The sequence below is a fragment of the Penicillium diatomitis genome, assembly GCF_028827545.1.
Source record: "Penicillium diatomitis strain IBT 30728 chromosome Unknown utg000006l_segment0_segment0, whole genome shotgun sequence".
Lineage (NCBI taxonomy): Eukaryota > Fungi > Ascomycota > Eurotiomycetes > Eurotiales > Aspergillaceae > Penicillium > Penicillium diatomitis.
Window position 1 is genome coordinate 249,829 of NW_026623178.1, and position 14,022 is coordinate 263,850.

General features: G+C 53.4%; 4 protein-coding genes across 4 annotated transcripts; 2 read left to right on the forward strand and 2 right to left on the reverse strand.

The window, feature by feature from the left end:
- Positions 1 to 276: 276 nt before the first annotated feature.
- Positions 277 to 1,817, reverse strand: N7539_005761 (uncharacterized protein; the record flags this gene model as incomplete). The annotated part of the gene is made up of 4 exons (XM_056935363.1): positions 277 to 1,108; positions 1,225 to 1,423; positions 1,516 to 1,672; positions 1,737 to 1,817. The coding sequence occupies 4 exons, from the start codon at positions 1,815 to 1,817 to the stop codon at positions 277 to 279; spliced, it is 1,269 nt and encodes a 422-aa protein (XP_056789235.1).
- Positions 1,818 to 6,760: 4,943 nt separating this feature from the next.
- On the reverse strand, positions 6,761 to 6,979 carry N7539_005762 (uncharacterized protein; the record flags this gene model as incomplete). Its single annotated transcript, XM_056935364.1, has 1 exon — positions 6,761 to 6,979. The coding sequence occupies one exon, from the start codon at positions 6,977 to 6,979 to the stop codon at positions 6,761 to 6,763; it is 219 nt and encodes a 72-aa protein (XP_056789236.1).
- Positions 6,980 to 10,532: 3,553 nt separating this feature from the next.
- Positions 10,533 to 11,333, forward strand: N7539_005763 (6-phosphogluconolactonase; the record flags this gene model as incomplete). The annotated part of the gene is made up of 1 exon (XM_056935365.1): positions 10,533 to 11,333. One exon carries the CDS (start codon positions 10,533 to 10,535, stop codon positions 11,331 to 11,333), a length of 801 nt encoding a protein of 266 aa, XP_056789237.1.
- Positions 11,334 to 12,136: 803 nt separating this feature from the next.
- Positions 12,137 to 13,960, forward strand: N7539_005764 (uncharacterized protein; the record flags this gene model as incomplete). Its single annotated transcript, XM_056935366.1, has 2 exons — positions 12,137 to 12,184; positions 12,302 to 13,960. The coding sequence occupies 2 exons, from the start codon at positions 12,137 to 12,139 to the stop codon at positions 13,958 to 13,960; spliced, it is 1,707 nt and encodes a 568-aa protein (XP_056789238.1).
- Positions 13,961 to 14,022: the final 62 nt, after the last annotated feature.

A 14,022-nucleotide genomic window follows, 5' to 3' on the forward strand; every position in this document is an offset into this window, starting at 1 on the left:
GTCAACTTCAATGCACGTACCCAATTTACTGACAAATCCCGTTCAAAAGTACTAGATGCCTCCACCTATCCTGTCCACGAGCTACCCAGGATCCCATAACCCTTTCTCCATCAAAAATATGAAAAAAAAAAAAAGATTAAAAGGAAACCAAAAATGCTCCTACTTTCCACCCATCCATGACTGGATACATAATCACATTCACGCGCCGAATGACTTGGAACAACTCATGCATCAGATTATTCCCATCGTGATAAAGTCCCGCTGCGGACTTCACATTCAACAAGTGCACTTTTTCCGCATCCCACTACCGTCAATGACCAGTGGTCTGGAAAAATCTATTTGGCTGGGCTCTCGTGCAGTTGTAGGATTGACTTTGTCGCAAGTCAAGTCGGGACTTTTCTCGTGCACGGAGGACTCGCTTTGGTCAATGTCCGCTGCATCTGGGTGGATTGCCCAATTTCCAGATTTTGGTGATTGATGTTGATGTTGGGATGGTCCCGGACAGGGTCGAGGGGTGGTTATTTGGACATGGACTTGAGAGTCCTTGAATGGGTGTTCATTCAGGACGTGCGCGGCGTTTTTGGCTTCATCTGCGGAATTGAATATGATGGATGCGGTGTAGGTGTGTGTACTCGTGGGCGAATCGTCGCGAGTTCGACTGGTGAGTAGTATTCGGCCGTGCTCGGCGCCGAGTCCTGCATCTTGCAGGAGATGAGTCACGTCTGCTTGGGTGGTTTTGGGATCGATATTCGTGATCTGAATCTCGGTCTCGCGGTTCGGACCCTGGGGCACGGGCGAGCTGGATGAGCTGGGAGGGGTGACCCATTGCTGATTTGGACCATGGGCACCGTGGGTATAGTGACCGTCTCTGTCTCTCCGGACATTGTCGTGGTGAGATTGTACTGGGGATAGTGGGTACATGGGAGGCAACATGTGCCAGGCTTGCAGGTCGAACATTGAGCAGGGGATCATGGGAGAGGTTGGAAGACATTGATGGAGGTCGGACATGATCGGCAGACATGAGCCATGAGCATGACACATTTGACCTGAGCCGCTCATGGGCATGAAATCGGGGTATGGCCATGTGTGGGCACCGGTGTGATCCGAGCTGGAAAGAATCAGTGATCAGAATGAGAATCAAACTTTGTGACATTCTTTATTTTTTTTCTTTCGCTTCTGCTTTTCAGCAATAGGGGACCACAATCGAATGATGAGCACACTCACCTTGGCGAAATCGGCGACGAGGGCACCATCATACTGGCCTGGGATAGTAGTGGTGGCGGCGTCGATTGTCCGGGCAGATATCCATTCATCATCGCGGAGGGACTCCTTGTAGGACCTGCAACGGGTTTCGTGGGGGCGCTAGTACGTGCCAGAGTCACGATCAAGCTACGGCCCTCCCATCCATTGGTCGACAGTCGATCTATGCGGCAAATGAGATGTAAGCATACCCAGTCAAGAGACACTCAATGTGTATTTCATTCGGGAAGAAGGACAATTTTGTCTCGTACTCACGGTAAGTCCGCCATGCCTCCTCTTCATTCTTGATGATAATTTGACCTAGCCCAGTCGGAACGCCATGATTGTCATCATAAACCACTGCCTGACGGATATGCAACGCTGTTTGGCGTACAAGATCTTTCAACTCTTGCCAGCGACAATGTGCGGGAACCTACCAGTCACAATGAGCAGGAATTCAGGTAACGCGCGCTCGAACAGAATGTCAGTAGGCTTACCCCTTGAAGAAAGAGTACGTATTCGTCATCTGACTTGCGAGTCCTCGAGGATTGACCCTTCTCACGACCAAACGACGGCATTGTGGCTGGGAATCGCCGTTCGAAGATCTCAATCGAAGAGATGCGTTTCTCTGTCTTATTTTGTCCGATGCGTGACAATTGCGCTGTCCACCAGTTTCGATGCCCGGAACTATCGAAATGCCTCTCTGTCCCGCAGAATATTTTGCCCAAAGCAATGAAAGTCTCGAGACTCGATCGCAATTCCAACCTAGACTGCGCGTAGAAATCAAGGACACCCGATTGAACCCGCAGATAGGAAGCTCGATGAGGTGATGTTCTTGTTCCACGAAACGTCGGATTTCCACTGCGTGTATGGGTGCGTGCTTTCAAGAATGCCATGTCAGCTTATAAGCTTGAAAATCAATTAGGTGCGTCAATCTTGACGTCAAGCTCCCCCCAAGGTCGTCCTTCCATCATCAACATGGGTGAAGAGCACTGACGGCGCAGACATCTCGTCGACGATCGCACCAGTCGGCTTTCGACTGAAAGCACAACAGGGTAATCAACTCACCCTTTCAATGGATAATCGACGAAAGTCGATGACAATTGCTTATGCCGTTGGAAATAGGTTGATAGGTATCGACCGCGGTGGTGGTGCACCTTGCAAAACTGACCAGCTGCTCTGAATTCAGACTTTCCCCTTCTTGGGCTCAATGTAATTGTGTGCCACGAGACAAAAATCGGCCGAGGATCTTTATAACAGAGGGAGGTGATTTGGAAGCAGGTTGAGCCACAATCGCATAAATAAGATCAGACCGCAGATCAGGGGAAGGAGATGCACTGAGGATTGAACACGTTCCACCAGAACAGCTTCAGAATTGATATGCGGTACGGGCAAGATCAATAGGTCATTGCCAGGTAGGTAGGTCGATGCTTCCATGTTGTCTGAGCCGAGCATCCCTCCTATGTACACATCCATCTCCCCAATCGCGGTAGCTGAAGACCAGCGTCGACCTGCAGGGTATACAGTAGTACCTGACGCAGCGTCTATCCCTCTTCTTCGCCCATAGGCCCACTGACAAATTTCCCATCCACCCGACCTTTCACAATACATAGCAGGAACTCCAGGCCTACGGAGCAAACTGGCGTTCGAATGACAGAATCAAGGGTCAGTGAAAATCAAGCGTTTCAGCCAGTGAGAATCGGGCGCTTGTGGTTCCTCTCAATGGATTCTCTGGGGACTTTTGCGATCTGTCATTTTCGTGATTCCTGCAACGAAGCCCGAGCTCAGGCGCGCTGGGGCCAATTGCCTCTAAACGCGGACAACGAAGGCCCTGAGCCGTACAACCCCACCGAAGACGCATGATTCAATAGTTTCACACATTGTCACGGGGGACAAGATACACGTCTTGACAGGCAGATGGGTGTATGCACGTATGTGTCTTCAGTTTTGCTTTTTCTGTTTCCTTGTCCTGACAAACTGCACTCTTCATTTCGGATTTGCTTTTTCTCCCCGTTTCGGGTGAACTGGAATGCTTCTCTTCAAGACGGCTGTCGAGCCGCGTTGCCCTATCTTTTCATTGAATTTGAACCATAGGGGGATCTCCGACTGGGATGTACCGTTAACAGAAGCATGACAGTGCTGCGTTAAGATCAACCATCTCCATTTCAAATTCTACTGGCTCCCCCTCAGGGTACGAAAGCCCTCCTCCCACTTGGAGGGGGAACAGCTCGGTACTGGGATTGAGCATGGAGCTTTTGTACAACCCTCGTACAACGCGATTCTTTGAGTCCTTCGAGGGCGCAGATTAGGTAGAGACGTACGGTAGTAAAGAGCATGTTTCACGTTACACCGCCAGATCTCTGTGTTCTTTCCACGACCGGGATAGACCCTCGAGACTCGAGCGACAGGGCCTCGGGACAGATCCAATGATTGATCCTGCGGAGGTGTCTGGTACAGCACCTGAGTACGGTTGTACTGCATGTTCTCCGCAGTGGAGTCCAGTCCTAAGCAGACCACCGGATCCACATGAGTGTATGTGTCTGTTGGTGTGTACTGTATAGTGTATACGTGTGTGCATGTGTCGTGCGAAGGCTATCCTGCAGTGGAATGCGGCGCGGCGCGGGCGTGGAAAGTGGAGCTTGCCTTGCTCTGGCCGAGATGCGGCGCGGCCCATGTGTATTCATCACATTGGCCTCTATTCTTTTTTGGGCAGACTTTTTTTTTCCTGGATCGACGGATTATCGACAGAGGGAGAGAAGGAGGGCGAAAGAGACGCCCCAGGATGCACAGATGCACAGATGCCTTCCTTGGGACCAGTCCAGCCGGTTGGTCGATGTGTACCTCCACTGTGGGTAGGTGGGCACTGGGTAGTGGGTAGTGGGTACATCGTGATGGGCTAGATCCGATCCGATCGAGCTATGGCCCCAGTCTCTGGATGAAGACAGATAAGTGTGCACGAAGTGAGACTCAGGATGGGAGAATGGAAAGGGGAACGAAGCGGACTAGAAACAACTTTTGCCAGCTATCGTGGATTCGCGTCCGACCAAGCCTCAGATCCGAGGGATCTTCGGGCACGTCCTTTCCGGCCCGATCGATCAATGCACTGGGGCCGTGGTTGTGCGATAAAGTCGCCGTCAGAAGAAAATGAGGCATCAGATAATGACAGGGATCTGGTGAAAAGTCGACGAATCATAGATAGAGCTTACGCCCGGCGATCGCTCACTTTATCCCGAACGCGGGCCTCGCTCGGAGTACCTGCAGCCGGCTACAGCACTCTGGCCAGATGTGATGTGGCTGGCTGTGGTGTAAGAGGTACGGTAGCATGCCGGACTCTGGGATCATTGGGATAGGCGACCGCGTCCGCTGGATCTCGTGGATCCGCACACACATGCAGATCTCGCTCCTGTGTACGAGGCAGTTTTTGTTCGGATGAATTATCGAGCATCACCAGACGAAACGAACAGAGAGCTTTGACTCTGGGGCCTCTTGGCAAAATAATGCCAACTCCGGGCGCCAAAATAACATGCCAGTGCCACGACCAAATCGAATGGCGTCGATGATCTGCTGAGGGCACCAGGCTCGCCACGACACCATCGGATTCCATTCTTTGTGGGGTTGTGGCCCTGACCAAGGATGAGTGCGGTCTTTGGGGGTGTCATCTAGACTTGACATCCACATTGTATGGTCTATGGATGTGGCTAGAATGCACCGGAGTGATGGCTCGAATCAATGGACCAGAGGCCATCGACGATTCAGCAGGATTTCCTGCATGTCTATGATCTGTAGGACCTGTCCACGTCCGGAAGTGGCCACCCCGTGCACGGGACAGCTTCATGCTGTGGCTAGTGCGGGGTGGACTGAGTCGATGACGGGTCGGAAGCTTGGACCAGAAGGAATGCCGTGCAGCCAAGCAATAAGAAACTCAGATTCCCAATTATTGATTCCCGCGAACTTTGCCGCCATGAACGAGATGGGAAACCGGAATTGAGGGATCGGTAGAACGATGGTGGAAAACTCTCTTGGCACCTGCCGTCAGCTGCTGCTGCGGACCCGGCGGACGGTTACAGGATTCCTGAGAGAAGGAGACCGGGAGAGACACACGGACGGTCGAAAAAATGAGCCGGCAGGTGATGGAGCTCTGGTTGCTGGGTGGATCCGGTGATCTACCACACTCTGATACTTGCTTGTTGCCGAGCTGCGAGCGAGAAAAATACTAAAATTGCATTGTAAAAAAGAGGAAAATTCAAATGAACTGGGGAAGGGTGAACTGAAGATTGATAGAAAAAGAGAAATCCAGATTTTGACGGGAAAGAAGTCATCGAGGTGGTGGGCTCAAGTGGGTTTAAAGGCTGAAGGCACAGCTTCCGAGTAGGTTTCCAGAATTGAAGAAGTGTCTTCTGGGAGAGGATGGACCTCCATCCGTCATTTCAAAGACATCGGGTCTGGCCCGCTCGTGGCACTGAAACATGATACGGTCAAATTTGGTAGATGTCAAGCAAAGGCATCTTTCAAGTGAGACGGGCAGAAAATGGATTACAGTAGTTGTATGTGCTCTCGTATATGGTACACTCGCTTACATGCCGGACAGATGAGAATCAAGTAACTCCGAGGTCGATGATTGAACGCATGACGAAGAATAACAGCAACGGAATTGACCGGATAACAATACCCGATAGGTAGGCAGCAGATAAGGGAGGATGATCAGGATATACAGTCAAAACGGAAGATGACGCTTGAAAACGGCAGTTGCACGCTAGTTGTAACATTCATGAAACGGAAAACAATTACAGATAAGCATCATGACCGGACTATCGTATACGGTCCGGTCCCTTCAGTTGATAACAGTCAACTCGTCGAGTTGCCTCAGTCGAGCGATAGCCGGGACCAGGGTCTGCGGTGGCTGAATGTCGAGTGCCCGAGTCAATTCTCCCGCGAAACAAGGGGAGTCCCCCGAGCAGCAGCCCTGTGGCCAAGCAGACATTGTCCGGATCGGAGGCTGTTCTCTCGCTGGCGACAGATGAAAGAAAGAGAAAACGCTTGCAACGTAACTCCGCCGGCTCGAGCAGCCCGACTCATCCGCATTCGGAAGTGGGTAAAGGCGCAATGATGTGTCTTGTTCTTTGTCAGGTTGCAGGGATCGGGGATCGCCCAGAAGAGGTCGGGGAATAAGAGAGGCGAGACCCAGTCATGATCCGTCCACGAAGGCCACGTGAGCGTGGATCGCTGATTCGCACGTGAGGGTCAATCGGAAAGAGAATGATCGATGAGAGACGGGAAGGGGGAAGGAGGCGATGGTCAAATCACACAGTAATTGTGAGTGAGTGGTAGATCAAACAGATATCGTGTGTCTTGTCTGTGTCGAACAAAAGAAGCATGACGGAAAGAAACGAGACCTATGACCGGGGCATAGGCACCCAAGCTCCTAAATTATACAGAAGAAGGTCCATCGAGCTGCAGGCGTGTATCGTGGTGGTATAGTCTTCCGTGTCTTCCTGTTCCGTCTCGCGGTCGGTCGGTCGTCTCAACGGAGGAAGCCCACTTTGGAGGCACATCGGTGGCAGTAGTAGGAGTTCATGCCGAACTGAACGACCCCCGAGGCGGTCGAGTGGCTCGCTAGACTGAGCGATTGCTGGCAGCGAGAGCACCGGACAATGTCCAGGGTGAGATCGGGCACCGACGACGGTTCGATCGGACGAGGGCCGGAGGGCGGTGCGGAGATCTGGATGGCGGAAGAGCTCATGATGTGGACAGGGCCGAGCAAGTCACGCCGGAGGGACGAGAACCGGATATACGAGGGAGTTCAATAGCCGGACTGAACCGTCTTTGCGACGAGCGGAGAGAGATAGATCCACGGCGAGTGTCGATGGTGTGAAGAGGTAGAGTGGTCACGAGAATGAGAAAGACGACTCCAATATCTTTGAAGCGTGAGTTTGTGAAAGAAAAAGGAAAAAAAAAATAGGTCCGAGTGTTGGGATTATCAAAGTGCTAGTATCATTACAGGAGGTAGGGTAGTGGTCGATGAGACAGTACTAGGCAACCATGTGAGTGAGGAAAAGAGCCCGACCAGGTCAGGAGGAATGGGGGCGCAGGAAGACGTATATAGACTGCGAACCGGGGAGGAAGAATGAAAGACCAACATGGGCCAGATGCATCGGAAAAAGAGAATTTCAACAATGATAGTCACCCAAACCCGACTAATCATGGAAAAGAACAATAATGGAAGACGAGAAAGGTCGGGGTGGAGTACTGGAGTACTAGAGTCTGGAGTGTCTGGAACGTCTCACCACTCCCCCAAATGGACAAAACGTGTGTTATCATGCTTGACTCAAGCCGGATATCAGTTGAAAGCGCGGCACCAGTCCAGCGCGAGTCGTCCGGCTCGTGACAGCCACCGCAGGCCCGGAGGGGGGCAGCATTCATGATTACTCATTGCAATAGATTAAACACCTCTCCACCCAGGCCACATCCACCCGCCCAGACACTCTCTCGAAAGAGATTGCCACTTCAGCAGGTTGCAGTCCGGCACCGCATCCTTCGGTTTCGACATGCGACCAGTCACCAAGGAGGATCCGGGCCCCAGTAGTCTAATCGTGTCATTCGATCGGACACCCAAGCGACCGGTGTCACAGCCCTGAGATAGGCACCTCGTTGTCCACCATGACCGTCCGAACAACATCCCCCCCCCCCCCTTTTCGACAGATCTGGCTCGCCCAGCCAGATATGCAAGTCTGTCAGACCACAGATCACCGATCATCGTGGACAAAGGCCTAGTCGGGCCTCCATGACGCCAGTGCCGAGACCCTTTTCCCTCGAAAGTGGGAGAGTGGAAGACCCTATTGTATGAGTTTTACAATAGTAACAGTACTACTACCTTACTCTACTACTAAGTTAGTAGCACAGTACGTACTACGGAGTACCTACTATACCTAGTCTACCCCTCACCTGCCTTCGCTTGCCCCAATTCTACATTCTCCAAATATCGGGCTATCCAGGACCTTTCCCAGGGACCAGAACAGAATGAATGTTGCAAGATCAGGTTGGAGCCATGGTAGGAAAACCGGCTTTGGCGAGTGTGAAATCTCTGTTCGAGCTTCGCATGTCCCCGGGCAGTCCATGAAAGTGGACAGCAACCCGAGGACCCCGGTGGTTCACACCCATCTGCTCCGTTAGTCTTCTGGAGTCGTGTGCAACCCGCCATTCGAGTAAAATCAACCCTTGCACCCGGGATCGCGACTGGCTTGTTCATCCTCGCCAAATCAATAATGGACCTGACTAGTTCGACGGTCGGCAGTCTAGAGCGTGGAGATTTGGAGGGAAGGGTGTAACCATGGGCGTCAAGATACACGTCCCACCTGAATCGTACCCGGCAGGACAGCTGCCCGCGGGCAACCCACACTGCTTACCACTGCGTCGGGTGCCCTACCCATGATCTCCGTGCTTCATTTGCAAGCTAACGGGGCTGGCGACCGTAAACAATGATGTATAACGAGATTAAGCATTGCCTTGTGCGAAATTCAAAACCAAAGAATCCTCAAACTTGTCTGACTCCTTCCGCGTGAGAGCGTCTCTACTGATTTGAATCATCACAGAGTCCAGGTCCAGGTCCAAGTTACAGGCCGGTGGTCTTCACTCCACGACCGACATCCGAGGCTCGGCAGGTACTGTACTGTCATCTCCGGTCTCGAGGAGTCGATCGAGTCGATCCGTCTATCGCCGAGTAAATGAGCAATGGCGGTTTGGCTCTCACGGGCTGGTCGTCGAATGTGTACAGAACGATGTAGCCTTGCAAAACAAGCTGCAGTGTCCACAGTCCACAACTCCACACTGCCACAGATGACCGTCAGCCCAGGAACATGCGAGTTCCAGGTGGTGTCTGTCCCACTCCCCGCTGTCGGGCTTCTCTGCCGTGGGAAGAAGGGGGCTAACATTTCTCATCCGCGTCGAACTTCATGTTCAGATGCCAAATCAATAGCTCCTTTGAACCGAAACACCCCCCGGTCGATCACTATCCATGCATGGTGCGGTCAATCTGCAGGGTGTCGTCATGCGGCATGATGCAACCACTACCCGCAAAGAGTCGATCAGCGGTGGCTTGTCATCATGGAAGTTTCAAAGAGGAAAAGGAAGGAAGAAAAAAACAGAAACAATCAGAGTCCCGGGCCCACCCCGTCGAGCGACTGCACTAAAGATTGTTCGGAAATAATTCACATTTGAGACGGCTTAATTCCGTCCGACACAGGCCGACGCTCGTCAGGTGCATCTCTCCTTGCAAGAGCCAAAACAGGTCATGGCCGGTCCCAGAGTCCTAGTCAGAGGACGATCGGATCGATCCATGAGCTGACTCAAGAAGTTCGATTACCGGAAAAGCGACCAGTTAGTTACTACCAGCCTACTAGAGTAGTAGAGTACAGGACGACTCGGACCAACCCCAAATGGTCTTTCAAACCCTGTCTGTGCCTCTGTGGTGCTGTTGAACCCGTGTTAAAGTGTGGCAAGAACGTGGTTTGCCGATCTGGCCCGCTTTGGTGGATGTGAACCATCCTCGGATGCTGCCCTTATCAGCCATCCTGTTTCGGCGCTGTCAGACCGGGGGACAAGGGCATCTCAAGAAAATCACGTCTGCTCGATACCGCAAGACTAGTGGAGGCCGGGTCTGGAGACTGCATATCGGGGACTGAGTCCCAGATCATGACCCATGTAGGATGACTATGAAGAACTTGCTTTCCACCGAGGAATGAGGAGCGTCCTGGCCATCGCATTTCATCAACGTGTGAACACAATGACTACAGATGCGACCGAGATGGCACCGACGGCGTGGGCGTCGACGTCATCTCCCTGCTCGTCCGCTCCCACCGCCGACCTCAGCAGCAAATGGGTGATGAGCAAGAACGATTCACCTGGCAGTCCCAGACTATCGCAATTTCAAAGGTCCAGTCAGACATCATCCCCTGATTGGCAACCCTGAATCAGCTAGAAAGAGAGGGAAACAAAAAAGTACCCCGCCGACCTCTCGCTTGCCTTCTCAAAAAGCCTGCTTTTCCTGGTGACAGCTGGCCGAGGCGGTTTCACTTCCACCTGTCTGCAGCACACAAGCCTCTCGTCGGCTCTCCAACAACCCCAAATTTCCGAAACGGTCAAGCTTCACCGCGCGCAAGCTTTTTACCCGGCGGCCACTTTCCTCGCCCAAACTTCCGGACGATCTTTGCCACTTCGTCATCCCTTTTCACCCCTCCACACTCGACTCCCCCCCCCCCCCCCCACACACCAAAAATCACCCTCCGACCACCGCAAACATGGCCACCACCCAACCCAATCTCTACAGCTTCTCCAGCACAGACGCTCTGGCCAAGGAATTGCGGCCATACGTCCTCCGCTGCCAGAACGCCGCACTTGCTCGTCACGACACTTTTCGCATCGCGGTCTCGGGCGGTTCACTCCCGGCCGTTCTCGCCAAGGCCCTTCTGGCCGACAGCAATGGCTCTGCCGAAGATACACCGCAGTTCAGCAAATGGCAGATTTTCTTCGCCGACGAGCGTGCCGTGCCGCTGGATGATAAGGACAGCAACTACCTGCTTCTGAAGGAGGAGCTGCTGAAGAAGATCCCGGCCGAACTCGGCGAGCCCACCGTCTACCCTATCGACGAGAAGCACGTTCACGATGGAAACACCCAAGAACTCGCCGACGTCTATCAGGAGGCCCTGATGCGCTCGTTCGCCGCCAAGGACAGCGTCAAGTTACCCATCTTTGATCTCATCCTGCTGGGCTGCGGTCCCGATGGTCACACCTGCAGTCTCTTCCCCGGCCACGACCTCCTCCGGGAGAAGGATGCCTGGGTCGCCGCCGAGACCAACTCCCCCAAGCCGCCCCCCAAGCGTATTACTCTCACCCTGCCCGTGGTGACTTCTGCGTCGCACATTGCCTTCGTTGCCACTGGCGCGGGTAAGAAGGACATTCTCAAGTCGATCTTTGATAGCGAGGAGGGCCGCACTCTTCCCTCTTCGTTGGTGAATCACGGTGCTGGTGACAAGGTCAGCTGGTTCACTGACCACCCGGCCGTCGAGGGTGTTGCTTTCCCTCGTCGTGGGAACCTGTAAAGCACTAACATGCCCGTTGTGACATGATACCTCACCGTGACCAGATCTCGTGTGATGATGCAATTGAAGAAGCTGACTTCCTCACGGTCTGACGCCTTCAGGGGAGCAAAAGAAAGTGCGTGTCACTTCTCATGATTAAGCATCTAATTCTTTTGCTGCGATCTAGCCCCCGTATTTACAGAAAGAGAGAGGGATTCAACCATTCGGAAAAGGAAGAGCTCTCGAGTGCTCGAAGACCAGCCGAGGCGGCTATGGCATGAAAAGCAACAGGTCCAGTCAATAATAGAGTATCGGGAATAAATATAGAGCGAGGATCTGTTTACTTTCCGGTCAATCAATTGAGATCAGCTGGATTTTAAATCTCTCGCAAGCCGCCCGACTTTGTACTATGCTCGCCTTATTTCATCAGCTTAAGTTATGTAACATTGCCCATTTCCTAGTCGATCTTCTCGTCCTGTCAAACCGAAACGGTGTCTACAGGTTGACAGGTCCATTCGATGACTTGAAACATTGAATCAAAATACAAATCAAACCCGTCAATGGCGCCTGCCCCTGTTAGAGTTAGGCCGGCTATCGCTCCGGCCCAGCTTTCCCCACTCCAAAATTGAGTTGCGCCGCCGATCGTCGTGTCCCGGCGGATTTGCTCAGGCAGGGTCCCAGTGGAGGAGCTTGGGGGGTCGTCAAGTCCTCTTGTTCTGTTTTTCGTTTATAACGGGGCTCTCACCACCCTTTCACCCCCGTGACTGCCCACACCCAAAAGCCAGAAGCGCTAGCTGGCGTCGCGGTGCACGACTAGCGGAAACATGCCCATCCCCACACGCTCCGTCTCACTACGGGAGCCCCGGAAACCGGTCAGTCGTGCTAGCAAAGCGTGGAGTCGTTGCGCTTTCCCCGACGGGGCAACCTTTCGCATTCTACCTGGCATTCTTCGCTAATACGATCGTGCTTCTTTGCGGAACACACTGCAGGGCTCGAGTATCGCACGACATACATCTGGCAAGACTGCGAGTTCGACGCAAACGCAATCCCCTATTCGGGGGCCGACTTCATCGACAAACGACGGGACTGCTTTGTCGCGAACGAGCTCGTCGGCTGAGGGCAGCGTCTCTGGTGATAATACGCTGTCGTCTCGTGGGCGAACATTTCTCCCCCAGCGCAGTGGGTTGAGCCGCGAAGATGGGGGTGGCACCATGCAGGCGCAGGTCCGGTTTCAGGCACCGGGTACGAGGCTGGCGCGTCGAGAAGGAACCTCGCCGGTGAGATCGTCGCCGCCCCAGCAGCAGCAGCAGCAGCAGCAGCAGCAGCAAACTGCCGTTAAAGGTGATGAAAGGCGACAGGCCCCGTCAACCGCTACTTCAGGTTGTGGTTCGCCAGCCCGTCGACAGAGTATCCGACAACCAAGCACGTTGAAGACCGACTCGACGAAGGGAAATGTTCCATCCTTGTCGAAGGGTACAGTGCCCACATTTAGACCACCATCCCCGCGCAAGGCGCCGGCCCTCCGATCGACTACTCAGAATAGCTCAACGGCCGGACGGCGGGCTGTTTCACCCAAGCGCACAGAGATACTGCCTCCTCCACGACCGGCGCGGTCCGCATCCCTCAAACAGCCACGTGAGGCTGGTGCATTGGGTCCCTCGGCCTCGGTTCGAGGTCATGTGCGCCATCGCAGTCAAATAGTGACGCCGACTACGAAATCAACGCTGTCTGCTGCGTCACCAGCAACTGCCACCCCTCGGGCACCGCTATCCACCGCGCGATCACAAACACAAACGCCTGCCAAAAGGTCTAGCAAGCCCCCTACTCCGACGCCGGGATCTACATCGAGTCCCGATGGGATTCTCATCCCCACAACCTGGCCAGACATTGCCTCCTTACAGACAGAACTGCTTCAGCTCAGTCTGTTTCACTCAGGCTCATTGCAACAGCAAGCCGAATGGAAATCGGCCGCAGAAACCCGCTTACGTCAACAGTTTGATGTAGTCACACACCAATATCGGTCCATCCAGGTGGATGAGCAACGTCGCCAGTATCAGACCAATATGCAGTCCCTGGTGCAGTGGCTCCAGAACTGCAGTGGCCACCAGGGTCTCGATGGCTTCTCCGAACAGATCCAAATTTTTTCACAGGTGCTCCAGGAAGTGTGGGACCTTGGTGCATCGGCGCACGTGAGTGGACAGTACACACGAGTTGTCGCTGCGTTTGAGAAGTGGCTTGATCGTGCGAGTGAGATTTGGAATCACCGTGACACCACTGGTGCAATCGATGGAAATGCATTCATCGATCGCCTCGACCAGAGCTGGAAGGATGCCGTGCGCGCCTTGCAGGTCGATCTCGAACTCTGTGCGCGTAGACTGCAGAGTCTGTGTATTCTGCCTTCTGCTTCTTCTCAATCTTCTGGGGGAGATGAGACATCCGCGCAATCTGCCCTTGCTCGGGTGGCGGAGGGTCTGGCGGAATCCATCCGTCTCATGATGCAGGAGATACGCATGATGAGATCGTTGGAAGAGGAGATCGTCCTGTCAGAAAAGGACTATGTGCGCGACAAGGTGAACGAGTTGACCAGGTCACAAGTGGAGACGGAGATGAGGGCGCCCCGGCTGGCTGCCTGGAGCTCAGGAGGATAGTCTACCTACCGTACTTGGTAACCGGCTGGAGAGAGATAGTCTGAGCTGGGAGTTGCATCGAT